Source organism: Macaca nemestrina, chromosome 15 (assembly GCF_043159975.1).
Source record: "Macaca nemestrina isolate mMacNem1 chromosome 15, mMacNem.hap1, whole genome shotgun sequence".
NCBI lineage: Eukaryota > Metazoa > Chordata > Mammalia > Primates > Cercopithecidae > Macaca > Macaca nemestrina.
Genome location: NC_092139.1, coordinates 109789398 through 109804177, shown reverse-complemented (window position 1 = coordinate 109804177; position 14780 = coordinate 109789398). Strand labels below are relative to the sequence as shown.

General features: G+C 52.1%; 2 protein-coding genes and 1 non-coding gene across 9 annotated transcripts; 1 reads left to right on the top strand and 2 right to left on the bottom strand.

Annotated features, from left to right (window-relative positions):
* Window positions 1–2014: 2014 nt before the first annotated feature.
* Window positions 2015–5985, bottom strand: LOC105464353 (single-pass membrane protein with aspartate rich tail 1). The gene is made up of 3 exons (XM_011712168.2): window positions 5730–5985; window positions 3307–3447; window positions 2015–2249 (listed from the first exon to the last, which is right to left on the bottom strand). The coding sequence occupies exons 1-2, from the start codon at window positions 5913–5915 to the stop codon at window positions 3310–3312; spliced, it is 324 nt and encodes a 107-aa protein (XP_011710470.1). The 5' UTR covers window positions 5916–5985; the 3' UTR covers window positions 2015–2249; window positions 3307–3309.
* A 105-nt stretch (window positions 5986–6090) lies between these two features.
* On the bottom strand, window positions 6091–14763 carry PHETA2 (PH domain containing endocytic trafficking adaptor 2). 7 transcript variants are annotated; one of them, XR_011614182.1, is made up of 5 exons: window positions 11368–14763; window positions 10044–10125; window positions 9274–9384; window positions 6859–8414; window positions 6091–6223 (listed from the first exon to the last, which is right to left on the bottom strand). XR_011614182.1 is itself a non-coding variant. In XM_071080671.1 (4 exons), the coding sequence occupies exon 4, from the start codon at window positions 8398–8400 to the stop codon at window positions 7621–7623; it is 780 nt and encodes a 259-aa protein (XP_070936772.1). In that variant the 5' UTR covers window positions 8401–8414; window positions 9274–9384; window positions 10044–10125; window positions 11368–14763; the 3' UTR covers window positions 6255–7620. The 7 variants fall into 7 exon arrangements, 6 of the variants coding, with proteins under 6 accessions (XP_070936772.1, XP_070936774.1, XP_011710471.1 ...); XM_071080671.1 differs by lacking the exon at window positions 6091–6223 and having other exon boundaries at window positions 6255–8414; XM_071080673.1 differs by lacking the exon at window positions 6091–6223 and having other exon boundaries at window positions 6255–8414; window positions 9274–9359.
* Window positions 9540–9643, top strand: LOC112423601 (small nucleolar RNA U13). Its single transcript, XR_003014089.2, has one exon. It is a non-coding gene; the product is annotated as a small nucleolar RNA U13 (small nucleolar RNA).
* Window positions 14764–14780: the final 17 nt, after the last annotated feature.

Genomic DNA, 14780 nt, shown 5'->3' with positions numbered 1-14780 from the left:
CTACTCAGGCACCCTGCTAGGTGCACAGCTATTCAATATACACACAGAGAACAGAAATATTTCTACTGTCTTTGCAAACTCTGGTCTACCTCTCAGTGGCAGGAAAATAAACATCAACCCCAGTTCAAGAACTGATCTCTGTTTGGATGGTAGTCTTCTCTCGTCCTTCCCAGGGCAATCCAAATGATAGAGAACGGGGTTTGGAATCTATAAGTATCATCACTGAGGAGTCCCATACTTTTTTTTTTTTTTTTTTGTAGAGATGGGGTCTCCATTGCCCAGGCTGGTCTTTTTTTCTTTTTCTTTCTTTCTTTTTTATTTGAGATGGAGTCTCGCTGTTGTTGCCCAGGCTGGAGTGCAGTGGCGTGATCTTGGCTCACTGCACCCTCCGCTTCCCGGTTCAAGTGATTCTCCCTGCCTCAGCCTCCCACGTAGCTGGGATTACAGGCGTGGACCACCATATCCGGCTAGTTTTATATTTTTAGAAGAGACGGAGTTTCACCATGTTGGCCAGGCTGCTCCCAAACTCTTGACCTCAAGCAATCCACCCGCCTTGGCCTCCCAAAGTGCTGGCGTGAGCCACTGCGCCCAGGCTGGTCTTGAACTTTGGGCTGAAGTGATCCTCCTGCCTCAGCCTCCCAAAGTGTTGGGACTACAGGCCTCAGCCATTGTGCATGGCCCCAAAACTTAAGGCACCAAGGATCCCTTTATATTTTCACCTTAGGAACCTGAGGAAAAAACTCAAAAATGTTTTTGTGTTCTCTCACTCAGTAACAATAAACACGTAAGACTTCTGTGATCAAACGTATGAGGGTTTCTCCCCACACTAAGCAAGCAGTCAGTTCTGCAGCAGACACCAGCTGGCTGTCCTCCAATTCTCTTCCAACACTATCTACCTGGAGATAGCATCAGATTCCACAGGTTTGGGGCTCAGTCCCACAAGACTGCTCCCACCCCCATTAGACAACATTCACAAGTCCAAGCCTCCAGCACTTGTGAGCTTCAAGTTGGAGTTCTCATGACCCCTTCTTTTTAATTTGCTGGAGCAGCTTGCAGAACTCGGGAACACTTAGGTCCATTTACTGGTTTATTGTAAAGGATATCACAAAAGATACACATGAAGAGATGCATAGGGTGAGGTATAGAAGAAGGGGCATGGAGCTTCCAAGTTCTCTCCAGGCATGCCACTTTCCAAAGCCAAGTGTTCTGTTCTCCGAAAACTCTCTGAACATGTCTTCTTGGGCCTTTTATGGAGACCTCATTGGATAGGGATGATTGAAGCATGGACAACGGTGGAAAAATGGGAGTAGACAAAAGAGGCATAATCTAATACAGATGGAGTGGGGAAGTCCAACAAGGCCTGTCCACATTTCTTCCTCCCAGGTAAGGGAAAGAATCCCTTCTGAAATGGGGGTCTCATGACCTAAAATCAGAAAAGGTAGGTCAGATAATTCTTTTTATGGCCAACTCGAAGACAGGCAAAGGAAGATTATACTTTTAGTTTCTATGGCCTACCTTGGGGAGAAAAAGCAGCAGGTGAAAGGAGGTCAGGAGAAGGTCTGAGAAAGAGACTGTTGTTTTCTGAGGCCCGAAGTGCCCAACATTGTAACAAAAGCCTAAAACAAGAGCTTTGGGAGTTATAAGCCAGGAAATAGATGAAAACCTATATATATCCTCATATCACAGAACCCAAGTTTTGAATCATTCTAGTTATATTTAAGTAGTATGCTAACAAGCAGAGCGTACTACTTAAATGACTGGCACTGAACACAGAATGGCATGAGGCTTTAGTTAGGCCGTGTAGCTTTCTTAAGGGAAAATGCGCAGTTTCTGTTGGGCTTTTGTAAACAATGAAAATCGTTCCCAGGCCCCCAGAATAGTTCACCGGGCTCCACTGCAGCCTGGATAGCCTGGGCCTATGTTTCTCTCATGAATAAAGGACAGCAGAAACAACCGCACCAACTAGAGCCTAGGCATACTGAGAAACTGCAGCAATCACTCAGTCACACACAGCTGATATTTATTATGTTTATTCATAATTTGATTGCTTGTTTGTACAGTGCTTAGTGGACAGCACATCTCAGGGAGCCTGCCAGAGCCTGGGGTAGGATATGGTCATGGACCATACAGGAAGCTTCACCAGACTGGGAGGCTGAGGGCCTTCCCTGAGCCCTTCTGCTGATAGGGAAGGCAGAGAAGCTGAGAGCATCACCATTTCTTCAGTTACTGCTTTCTCCTTTCTGTAATGCCTGGAAGAAAGGAAAGCAGCAGTGAACTGGGCAACAGAGTAGCCTTCCATCCGCAGACTGAAAGAATTCCACAAAGTGCTTCTATCAAACATGGCAGGAGAAAGGCAGCTTTGAGCACGTTTGATTGTTTATGCATATGTTAACTGGGCATTCACCACGGGCCAGGCACTGGGGGCCCAAATGTATAAAAAACGTCCCCTGCCAGCAAGAAGCTCAGAGTCTAGTAAAATTTTGGTTTGAGTGTGTTTAGACACATGATACCGAGTATTTGAAGAGAGGTACTGGAGGTACTGGTTGCTCAGAGGAAGGAGTAGTCAACTTTCAAATGAAGGGAGGAAGGAAGACTTCAAAGACACTGTAGAATGGGGTGGAATTAAGACCCAGAGCTCTCGGAAACAGCCTTCCATGTGGGAGGAACAATGAGCCAATGTTTGGGGGTGGGTATGAGTGTGAAAACTCAAGAAATGGTGAATACTGGGAATCGGTGTGTGGCTGGAAATATGGAAGATGAGACTGGAATAAGAGGTGTGACCAGATTATGGCAAGCCTTGAATGCCAGGCTAAGGAGTCAGGAGTGTCCTCATCTCTGACAGTAATGCCATGAAGCACATATTAAAGCACATGAAGTCGGCTGGGCGCAGTGACTCACGCCTGTAATCGCAGCACTCTGGGAGGCCAAGGTGGGTGGATCACCTGAGGTCGGGAGTTTGAGACCAACCTGACTAACATGGAGAAACCCTGTCTCTACTAAAAATACAAAATTAGCCAGGCATGGTGGCACATGCCTGTAATCCAAGCTACTCAGTAGGCTGAGGCAGGAGAATCGCTTGAACCTGGAAGGCAGAGGTTGCAGTGAGTTGAGATCATGCCATTGCACTCCAGCCTGGGTAACAAGAGCGAAACTCCGTCTCAAAAAACAAAAAACATTAGCCACCAAGTGGGTCAATTCATTAAAGCTTCTGCCCTCATTGTCCAAATGCTGCTACCAGGCCAGACTGCATCACAGACAGATGCTCCACCCTGCTTCCTGGTCCATCTAGGGTAAAGCAAGTCTTACCTGTTAGTCATCATCATCGTCATCCTCTGGAACAAAAATGTCATGTTCCTCAAGTAGAGCAGCAAAGTTCTTGCTAATGAGTGTCCCGACATAGAGAAAGGGGATCACAATGGAGAACACACGGAGAAGGCCAAAGGACATCTGCAGAGGGTCAGAGTGGCAGCTGTGAGCTCCAGAGCCCACTCTGGCAGGACCAAAGAAGACCTGGCCCTCTCACGGACATACCCTCCTGTGGACCTCAGACCCATCATAAGCAACTTGATTTTAAAATCCTTGGAAAAATTCAGGGCAAGAAAAGTAATTAGAAAAGGAGAGGGCCAGGCAGGGTGGCTCACACCTGTAATCCCAGCACTTTGGGAAGCCAAGGTGGGTGGATCACCTGAGGTCAGGAGCTTGAGACCAGCCTAGCCAACATGGTGAAACCCCGTCTCTACTAAAAATACAAAAAATTGGCCCAGCAGCCGGGCGCGGTAGCTCAAGCCTGTAATCCCAGCACTTTGGGAGGCCGAGACGGGCGGATCACGAGATCAGGAGATCGAGACCATCCTGGCTAACACGGTGAAACCCCGTCTCTACTAAAAAATACAAAAAACTAGCTGGGCGAGGTGGCGGGCGCCTGTAGTCCCAGCTACTCGGGAGGCTGAGGCAGGAGAATGGCGTAAACCCAGGAGGCGGAGCTTGCAGTGAGCTGAGATCCAGCCACTGCACTCCAGCCTGGGCGACAGAGCGAGACTCCGTCTTAAAAAAAAAAAAAAAAAATTGGCCCAGCATGGTGGTGCACGCCTGTAATCCCAGCTACTTGGGAGGCTGAGGCAGGAGAATTGCTTGAACCCAGGAGACAGGGGTTGCAGTGAGCCAAGATTGCACCATTGCACTCCAGCCTCGGCAACAGAGTGAGGCTCTGTCTTAAGAAAAAAGGCCAGGCGCAGTGGCTCATATCTGTAACCCCAGCACTTTGGGAGGCCGAGGCAAGCAGATCACGAGGTCAGGAGTTCGAAACCAGCCTGGCCAACATGGTGAAACCCCATCTCTACTAAAAATACAAAAAATTAGCCGGGTGTGGTGGTACACGCCTGTAGTCCCAGCTACTCAGAAGACTGAGGCAGAAGAATCACTTGAACCCAGGAGGCGGAGGTTGCAGTGAGCCGAGACTGTGCCACTGTACTCCAGCCTGGGTGACAGAGTGAGACTCCATCTCAAAACAAAAAAGAAAAAGGGATAAGGTGACTGTTATGGCCATCAAAGTGGATGAAAAGTCCACTGGAAAGAAAAGTCTAAGGCACCCTAGACATCTAAAGTTAGGACACAGCCTGCTAATTACTTTAAATCCCTACGGGTGCACCAGTACTAAGAGGGCCAGACTACGGTGAGCTCTATCTGAACACGAAATACACGAAAACCGATGACCGAAAGATGTACACTGAAGGGATATTCTATACAGTTCATTAAGTAACACGTTCCCTGATGCCTGAGAAATTTGATTTAAAAATTTTAGAAACAGATGTATTTGAAAGTAGGCATGTATTTACACTCAAAGACTATTTAAATGGATTGGGAGAATGTCAGTAAAATCTCAGCAACGTTTCTCTTGTATTCCTAGAATTTAAAAAAAAGTTTTTTGCAACTGTTTTGATAAGGCAGGTCTTTCCCAACATGGACCTGCAGTCAACTGTGTGAGTTAGCATAGGCCAGACTAGCTTTAAGAGAATGTTTTTTTTTAACTCCCACACCACACAGCCCTGCAGTGCTAAAGCAAACTTTTGTTGGATATAAGGGACTGTTTCCGTTTTCCCTAGAAAAACTCAAGCATGTGACAGCGTTCAGTGTTGGAAAAAGATAGAACCTGATGGGGACGGTACCAGGAAGAAACCCGGATGCTGCGGCCTCAGCGATGGCCTTGGATACTAACTTCACCGCTCTAGCCCGATTGTTCATTTGAAAAACCGTGATTTTAATAATTCCCTGCACATCTATCAGGACTGTAAATCACATGAATACTAGGTGACAACTCATAAAAAGATGAGGCCCATCCCACGTACCCTTTATTTACAGAATCCTTTCACAATTCATATTTCATCCCATAAACTAGGAGACAGGCAGGGCAGAGATTACAGGACTGGTCTAAGCTAGAAGCACACGGCCTAGTCTTCTGACTCCAGAGGTGCAGAGCACCCCACCTCTCAGGACAAGCTAATGTGAAAGGCCATCTTCCTCAGCGTTTTCCCCCCATCTTCTGTCTACCTACCATTTTCTACACACCTGTCAAAATTAGCAACTCATTAGCGTATTTATTCTTGGTCCGCCTTCCAGTCTAAGGTAGTCGTTATGATTGGCCTTCGCTCCCGTCAATCAGCACCGCCCTCACGCACTCCCCACAATGATTGGCCTCAGCCCCTTCACCCCGTCTCCAGGCAGACACTCACTTTCACCGGTTTGGGCAAAATGGCGCCGCTGCGGGTAACGATGACTGACCTCGACGGTACCAGGCTCTGGCCTAAGCCACTCCGTGCTGCGGCGACATCGCCATCTTTCCTCAAGCTAGGCCCGCTTCGGAGAGCCCCGGACCTGACTGGTACCAGTGCTAGCCAGCGAGCCGCTCCGGACGCCATGCCCCCAGCTCCGCCCCTCACCAGGGCACCCGGACCCCACCGCCCGGCCCCGGTGCCGCCCTCGGGAAGAACGCCGCCCGAAGCCTCGCGAGACTTTGAGGAGCACACGAGAAGCCCAGCCCTCGCATTCGCGCAGTGGTGGCGGCTCCTGGGGCGGTGGGAGGCGTTTGTCACTGGCCGGCGTAGTGACGTCACGAGAGCATCGGCGCCGCCCCGGCTCCCTACGTCCGCGTCCTCCGGGGCGGGGCCGCGGTCCTGGGTCCCGCACCTAGGACTGCACGGTGGCCGGAGCAGGACTTAGTGGCCGGCTGTAGAAATAAACCCAGGGAGACGAATGGGTAATAATGAAAAAGCTTTACTAGTGTTTTAACCGCGTACAAAACACTGTAGCAATAAGAGAAGGGCCCGTCAACAAAATGCAGTGGCTGCGGAGCTTCCAGGCAGGGCTGGGGAACAGGCCGGGCGCCCGCCCTGGGCGCATCTCCGCCTCCTGGGGGTAAGAGGCTCCGAGCGTCCCCCTTAGGCCTAGTTGGGTGCGGGTCAGCCCTGCCCAAGGCCCCAGTGAGGGGAGCCGAGGCCAGGAAGAGGCAAGTTTTGTGTGTTTGGGAGGGGGTGTCTCCTCCCGGCCTCTGCGTCTTCCCCCTGGGGCGTCAGTCTGGTTAGGCTCTGGTGACCCAGCCGCTTTGCCTCCCAGAACAATAGAAAAATCACGCTGGATGTTGGGAAGAGTAGCAAGGAAAGGTCCTGGCAAGTACACCCTGGGTGACAAACAGGGCTATGAGAGTTTCCAGGTGGTTTCTCGAGCAGCTTCAGTTTACCGGAGCCCAGCCAGGAGGGAGAATTTTAGCACAGGAAACGGAATCCCGTGTCCAAACTTCTAGAATACCCAGGACTGAGAACCAAAGCAACAAACATTACCCAGGGAGCCACGCTGCCTACCCACCTCTTCTTTAACCCCTCACTTGGCAGCTCCAGGAGTTGGCTGCTGAAGACAGTACAGGAGGGCATTTCGTTGACATAAAAAAGCTACAAGCCCCTTCTGGGGCAAGGTCCAGCACCATCTGTTAACAGGGGAGCCGGGGAGAAAGGATGGGACCCCAACACTCTGAGCAGAGTAAATCTTCACTGGCCGAAGACCCTCTGCCTCAAAGGGCCCTACCCAAACTGCTGAGTGAGGATCCCCAATCTTCCCACCCCTCTCAGGAAGAGCTGGGCCCCAGAAACTCCTGTGACACAATAAATCCACTTTCTCTGACAGTGTCAGAGCCTCAAGCCAATACTGCAGCCTACCTCGGATTTAAATGCACACGAGACTCCCCAGGTTGGAAATTATGGCTCCAGAGCCTGGTGTATAGGTCAAAGGTAGGGCAAGTCTGTGACACTCTCAGGTGACATTTCCCACTTCCTTCATTTCATTAACATCCCCTGGGAGGGGCCAGTCAGGCCAGTGCAGTCAGGAGATAGGGGTCTTGCTCTGTGGTGTCTAAGTCTCCTTTCCTCTGTGGACCTCAGGAAATAAAGAGGATGGAAGGAATGGTCCCTCAGTCCCTTCCAGACACACGGGTGGATCTGGAATCTGGAGAATGCCTAAATAGCAGGAAGGAGAGAACCCATGTCCCCTCCCAAAACACAACGTTGGAAATGGGTAAACATTTAACTCCTAAAAAAGAACTGGCCCTGGTTTCCTGACTCAAAGGGTCCAGACTTAGGGCTTATCCTGTTCCTCACATTTTGGCTGGCTCCTCTGGGCCCTCTGCTGCCAACACTGCCGCAGCTCCATGATCTCCTGGCCATACCAGTCATGCAGGGTAGAGAAGCAGGAGGTCTCAGGGGACACAGGGCTCTGCCCCCTGCCTAGGAGGAGGCTGGCAGGGCCCTGCAGCTCCCACTCAGCCAACCCCCGCCCTGAAGACCTGCTGCCCCCTTCTTCAACCAAGCCCACGGGGCTGCTGTCCTTGGAGAGGGAGTGGCCATTCTCCAGGCCCACAGATCGGTGGTTAGGAGCCTGGGGCTTACAGCGGCTGGCAACAGACTTCCAGGATGAGCGGCGTTGCAAAGCCAGGCTCTGGCGTGCGTCCTGCAACTGGCTCTCCAACTCACGTACCACCAGGCGCATGTAGCCAAAGCTTGCCCGAGACAGCGCCTTCACCCAGGCCTCCTGGGCCGCCGGCCCTTCTGCGGCCAGCAGGTGTGGGCGCACTCCAGGAGCATCAAAGCAGATGGCAAAGGCAAACTCCTCAGGCACGGGAGCCTCAGCCAGCTCCACTGTGCAGCCTTCCAGCACCACCAGGCTCAGCGGGGCCCGGCCCTCGCGACTCTCAAAGGAGAACAGCAGGTTGCCCTTGAGGACAAACCAGCATCTTCGGCCAGTGCCACTAGGGGTCGATGGGGTTCCTGGGCCCCCCCAGGTGCGCAGGAAGCCCGTGTGGTCTGCTGGGGAGTCGCTGAGTGCATAGTGGGCTACACTCCTCTCGTTCAGCTTCATGGCTCCCACAGGAACTGTGAGGCGAGAGAGATGGCAGCGGATCAGAGAGGGAGGTGGTTCTGTGCCCCACTGGGGAAGAGCACTGGCTCCGGAGGTGACCTGGATCCCAGCCCTGGGGCTCCTACTCGCTTGCTGTGTCCGTAAGGCCCCTAAAGTCTCCTGAGAAGTGGGCTCGTCTTTCCTTCCTTTTCTCTCAAAGGGATGTTGTGAGGATCATGCAAAAAAAAAAAAAAAACTGGACATTGGCGGACTTGGAGAAAAGAATAACAAGACTGCATCAGACAGGAGGCATGGCAGGACCTGGGCAGGGCTTTCTAAAATCCAAACAAACAGGCGTCAGCTGAGCTGAAATGGACCCCAGACCCATCGAAACCACTGTGCTTAAACTATTCCCTGATCTGGGGTCCTCTCAACTACAACTCTGAGGCCAAGCTTCCAGGGTTTCCATGACCCTCCTGGGCCTCTACTGGCCTCTTATTTGCATATAGCAGTTGAATCTTAGTGACCTAAAGGCAGAAGCTGAGGCACAAAATATAACTTTAAAGAATTTACTTGAGTGAGAATAAGGACAGAACAAACTTCTAAGTTGTCATGGGGTGTGATGCATTGGGCCTTTCCTACAAGCAGGTTTTTATAGGCAGAAGGGGGCAAGGATGACAAAGTTGTTTGGCATGAATTCTCCTTGGTTTATAGAAATAACATTGATTGGCGGGGTGCGGTGGCTCACATCTGTAATCCCAGCACTTTGGGAGGCCAAGGTGGGGGTGGATCACCTGAGCTCAGGAGTTCAAGACCAGCCTGGCCAACATGGTGAAACCCCATCTCTAAATACAAAAATTAGCCGGGCACGGTGGCGGGTGCCTGTAATCCCACCTGCTCGGGAGGCTGAGGCAGGAGAATTGCTTGATCACAGGAGGCAGAGGTTGCAGTGAGCTGAGATTGTGCCATTGCATTCCAGCCTGGGTGACAAGAGAGAAACTCCATCTCAAAAAAAAAAAAGAAATAATATTGATTAGTGATTGGCTATACATTGTTGAACTATAGGGTAAGAACTGGAGGGTGTCCAGTGTACAACATTTTATGGCTACTTGGTGTCGCTCTAGAGCCACATAGCAAGTGGCTTCAAGAGGTAATTCTTGATCCTTTTGTAGTTCATGAGTGTGATGATTGGGTGTTCACGTGCATGTGTAAGCCATGCCACCCTCGAACCTTGTTACCATGTGGGCACATTACTGACCTGACATGAAGAAAAGAAAATAAAAAAGAAAAAGAGATAATTCTTCAGCTCAAGGGAGGAGGAAGACTTGACAGCTGTTGCATTTCAATATGTCTGGGCCTGATTATTTAAAGGGGCTCCAGTTCCTCAGATAAAACATTATTTTTCTCTCTCAATCTGCAGCCTTCAGGGCCAGATGGGGACCTGCTCTGTAAACAAGAGTGTAGCATAAACCCAGGTACAGCTGAGAAGATCTAACCGCAACCATTGAATGTGGGTGCCCCCAGGATCATGAACGACACTTAGTCCAACTGTCCTTACTCATGGAAAACCAAGGCCCAGCGCAGGGAGGGGAACTTGCCCAAGGTTACATGACCGATGAAACGCAGAGCTTCGTCTCCCAAATCTCTCACACTGTACCACTTACCGGCAGGGCTCACTGGGGGAGGGCAGGGACCTCTTGTCTGGCCACACAGCTCAGCCCTTGGACCACCTGGTTCCCAGGGAGCCTGCAAAACAATTCTCAAGCCCAGTCAGCTTATCCCAAAGAATGAGAACTCCTACTCCACCTTCGAGGCCTAATGAAACCACAGCCTCCACCAGGAAGCCTTCCGTGACCCCTGAGAATCCCCCCACCCATCTACCCAGCCAGGAACCCCTGAGCAGCTTAAGGGGCTGGGTCCCCTTTTCTTGACCTTTACTCTTCAGACCCCAGCTTTCTGCCTGAGTCCAGGTCAGAGATACACGTGCCCTCATGGTTCCTAGCTTTTCCCTTCTAGCACCTCCCACTCAGTTTCTTTGTGGCTTTAACTGAAGTCACCTAATCTGGGAGGCCCTGCATGATCACCATATCATCTAAGGTGGCCCTGACCACCAAGGTGGCCTGACCTGAGGTCATCTGACCAGTAGACCCCCCATTTCTGGTTTCCTTCATCTCACGACCATGTCATTTGTGTTTACAGCACTGTTCCCAGCCCCAGAATGTCTAGGGTGGGGCTCGGCTAAGTTCCCAGGAGAACCCCAATATCCAGCACTGTGCAGGGCTCAGAGAGGCCCTCAGGAGGGATCTGTTGAATTAATGGGAATACATCAGTGGACAAATCAAAGTCTCCCGCCCTCCTGGAGCCTACAGTCCCACAGGGAGAAACACACTGTAGGCAAACAAAATAAATGCTAATAAATTAATGAAAGAATAATTAGTGAAATAAGAGATACCAAAAGGACCGGTAATACTAAGGGTTATGGAGAAAAACAAGTCAGGCCCCTGGATGGGGAGAGAGGCCATTCCAGTAGGGGTGGCCCAGGAAGCGGGAGGAGGAGATCACAGATATTTGCCAGAGGAGTGGCCTCACTGGGGGTCCTGGGCCCAGCACTGGGGCACACTGAGGGGGTGGGCAGCCCGTGAGGCCATGCCCCCTCCCCTCTCCCGCGTCCGGGGAAGGGCGCTTCCTCCTCTCCACCAGCAGGGGGGCCAGGCCGCCCGCACACCCGGCCTCCCGCCTGCCCCGTCGTCTTCCTGGATTCTTTTGTTGGAGGAGAGGCGAGCTGGGGTGCGGGACCGCAGTGCCAGTGGCCACTGCGGGGAGCACCAACCCGGCTGTCGCCCTAAACAGGGGTCATCTCGGTCAGGGTCTCCCTGGCTACCGCCTCGGTTTCCCCGTCCTCGTGTCGGGGCTGTTACCCACCACGTCCCCGCGGCCACGCCTTCCCTGGGGCCACTTCCTCCCGGAGCCCGCCGGGTCCACTCTCACCTCCCGCCGCCGATCGCACCGATGCCCAAGAGGGCGATCTTGGCTCGAGACCCCTCGCCTCCGCCTGGGCTGCAACGTGGCCGCGGGAGCTGGGAGACCCCGCCCGGGAGGCTGGAGTTACGCCCCTCCCCGCCCAGTATTCAACCGGCCCGGGATCTCCGAGGCGGCCTCGGGATCAGCGAGGGCGGGAAACTGAGGCCCGAGAGGGCGTTGAACTGCCCGAGCCACAGAACTGGTCGGTGCGGGCGGCCTCGAACCCAGAGGTCCCCCTCAGATGGTCCGCGGGCCTCGGTCCCGGCCCACCGTCCGGAAAACTCAGTCCATCTCTTCCTCTCTGGTCCCCCTCTCCCTGCTAGGCCTACTTCCCCGGCAGAGCCAAACCAGGGACGTCTCGCTCTGGGCACCTCCTAAGGGCGGGCTCCTACACAGCCCGCGAGGGCTGGTCAAGCTTTTTGGGCCGGTCAAGCTTTTTGGGCCACCCACCGGCCCACCGGGGTCGGCTGATTTCTGCCTCTGGAAATTACCCATTTCTGCTTCCCTGGCCTGAAGCCCACCAGCAGCCCCCAGGCTCTGCCCTAGTGGGTCCAGGAGGCGGCCTGCGGTGAAGGTCTCGGGAATGCACAACCAAACCCAAGAGACTAGAGCTTCTGGAAGGCCCTGGAAGCCGGAGGTGTCCTCAAACATCTGCCCATGAACTTGGCTCCCACCTCAGAGCCTTTGCCCTTACAGTTCCTGCAGCCTAGAATGGCCTTCCTTCCCACCCCCAGCCGCAGCTCCACTCCTCAGGACGCCTCTGGACGCAGATTTGAGTCTCTGCTCAGAGGTCCCCTCTGGGACCATTGTAAGGCAACCTGCCCTGCAGTCTGTGTCCCATCCCTGGGGTGTTATTTCCATCAGAGCACTCACTGCTAGAGTAAACTCTCCTATGCTCATGCTTTTATTTTCTTGTTTATTGCCTGTCTCCCCTACTAAATTTTGTTCAGTTAATACTATATAATAATAATAAATGTGTTAGAAGGTAATAAGTGGCACGGAAAAAACAGAGGAGGATAAGGGAGACGGGAAATTGTGGGAGTAGGGAGGTTGCAATTGCAAATAGAGTGGTCAGGGTAGGCCTTACTGAGAAAGTAACATTGGACAAATACTTGAAGGAAATGAGGGAGCCAGTCATGCCAATTCCAGGCAGACGGAACAGTCAGCGCAGTGGCCTCAGGCCTGCTGTGTAAGAAGGCCAGTGAGGCTGGGAGGCCTGGGGCGGGGGTGGCAAACAGTAGGAGGTGGGGGTGGAAGGGGTGGGATGGGGCTCTGTAAATCTGGGAGGGCTGTTAGTCTAGACAGGGCTGTGAGGAGGGACCTGAGAGATTTCAAGGCGTACTCTCGCTGCTGTGGCGAGAATCAATGTCAGTGGAAGCTGGAGACCAGTGAGGAGCCTGCTGCCACTATCCAGGCGAGATGTCACAAGGGCGGTGAGAGCAGGGAGGGAGAGGCAGCCAGATTTAGAATGGCTTTTGAAGGTAGAGAACACAGGATTTGCTGAGGAGTTGGATGTAGGGAGTGAGGGAAAGAGCAGGAAGGACTGCACAGTTTTGGCTTGAGCACCTAGGAGAGTTGTCATTATCTGAGATGTGGAAAGTGGCCGGTGCTTGGTCTGGGTTATGTTTGAGATGCCCAGTGGTCATCTGAGTGAAGGTGCTGTTAGGGGTCAGAAAGCGATGCCTAAAAAGATGACACTTGGGCGTGCTGAGTACTTTGAACCAAAGGACACTGGAAGAGCCTCAGAAGCCAAGTCTCTCTCTGACCTTCTCCTGCCCCCCTTCTTTCTCCCATTTTTCTCCTGCAAGGCAGGCCATAGAAACTGAAATTCCTCCTCCTTAAGGTGAGTTACAGAAACTACAAATATTGGCTGGGCGCAGTGGCTTATGCCTGTCATCCTAGCACTTTGGGAGGCCAAGGCGGGCGGATCACAAGGTCAAGAGATCGAGACCATCCTGGCCAACATGGTGAAACCCAGTCACTACTAAAAATACAAAAATTACCTGGGCATGGTGGCGTGCGCCTGTAGTCCCAACTACTCGGGAGGCTGAGGCAGGAGAATCACTTCAGCCTGGGAGGTGGAGGTTGCAGTGAGCAGAGATCACGCCACTGCCCTCCAGCCTGGTGACAGAGGGAGACTCTGTCTCAAAAAAAAAAAAAGAAAAAGAAAAAGAAAAAAAAGAAACTACGAATATTACTGGAAACATCCCCCACCTTTCTGTGTCAGGCCTGGCCATAAAGGAATTCTCTGACCTACCTTGTCTGATACTAGGCCATAAGACTGTCATTCCAGAAGGGGTCCTGCCCTCTTCCCAGCAGGAGGGAATGCCACACAGAGAGAACAAGAAGAATCTGAACAGACAGACATTACTGGGTTTCCACACTCAGCTATTAACATCAAATCATTCCCTTTTGTCTAATTGCATTTATACAATTGTCCATTCCTTATTCCTTTTTTCTGTTGCCCAGGTTGGAATACAGTGACATAATCACAGCTCACTACAACCTCAACCTCCTGGACTCAAGCAATCCTCCTACCTCAGCCTCTCAAGTAGCTGGAACCACAGGCACCTGCCCGGCTTTTTTATTTTTTTGTAGAGAAGGGGTCTCACTATGTTGGACACAGGCTGTCCTTAAATGTCTGGCCTCAAGCAATCCTCCTGCCTCAGCCTTCCAAACTGCTGGGATTGCAGGCATGAGCCAGCAGACCTGGCCAGGGGTGTCCATTCTTCATCAGAGACATAAAAATAAAGTTTTCCCTGAGTATTTGTGTCTTTATTCCTGAAGGCTCCCAAGTCACATAAAACATTGTGTAAATCAATCTGTTATGCTTTTTTCTTGCTAACCTATATTTTGTTTATAGGAGTGTCCGCTGTGACCTTTGGGATGAGTAAGGAAAAATATCCTTCTGCCCCTACAATGCCCAGAACAAAGCATTTGCCAGCTAGCAGTTTCTCAATAAATACTTGATGAATGAATGAAGAAGGAAGTAGCCGAGCCTGTGCGAGCAGTCCCTGAGCGTCAGGCGGGGAAGGGGAGCCGGCTGCCTTTGCTGGAGCTGCGACCGCCTGCTTTGCTGCCTCCCACGCATCCTCCTCGTAGAGACGATTAATCCCAGACTTCCATTTTCCTAGCGGCTCACTAGGGGGGACCTTGCTTCAGAGCAGTCTCTCATTTCCTCTAATCAAAGCCCTCAGCAGGTATTCACTGCACGGCCGCTTACTGAGCGCCCACGGTGAGGCTGGCACGATCCTCGCCCTCGTGGTCCCCACAGAGGTGGAAGCCTCGCGGTGTCCGGGCCACGAAGGACAGCCCCAAGCCGGCTCTGCCAATGCTAGCCTGGCTAGCACGCAGGGCGGGACCCCAGTGGGGAAGGGCTA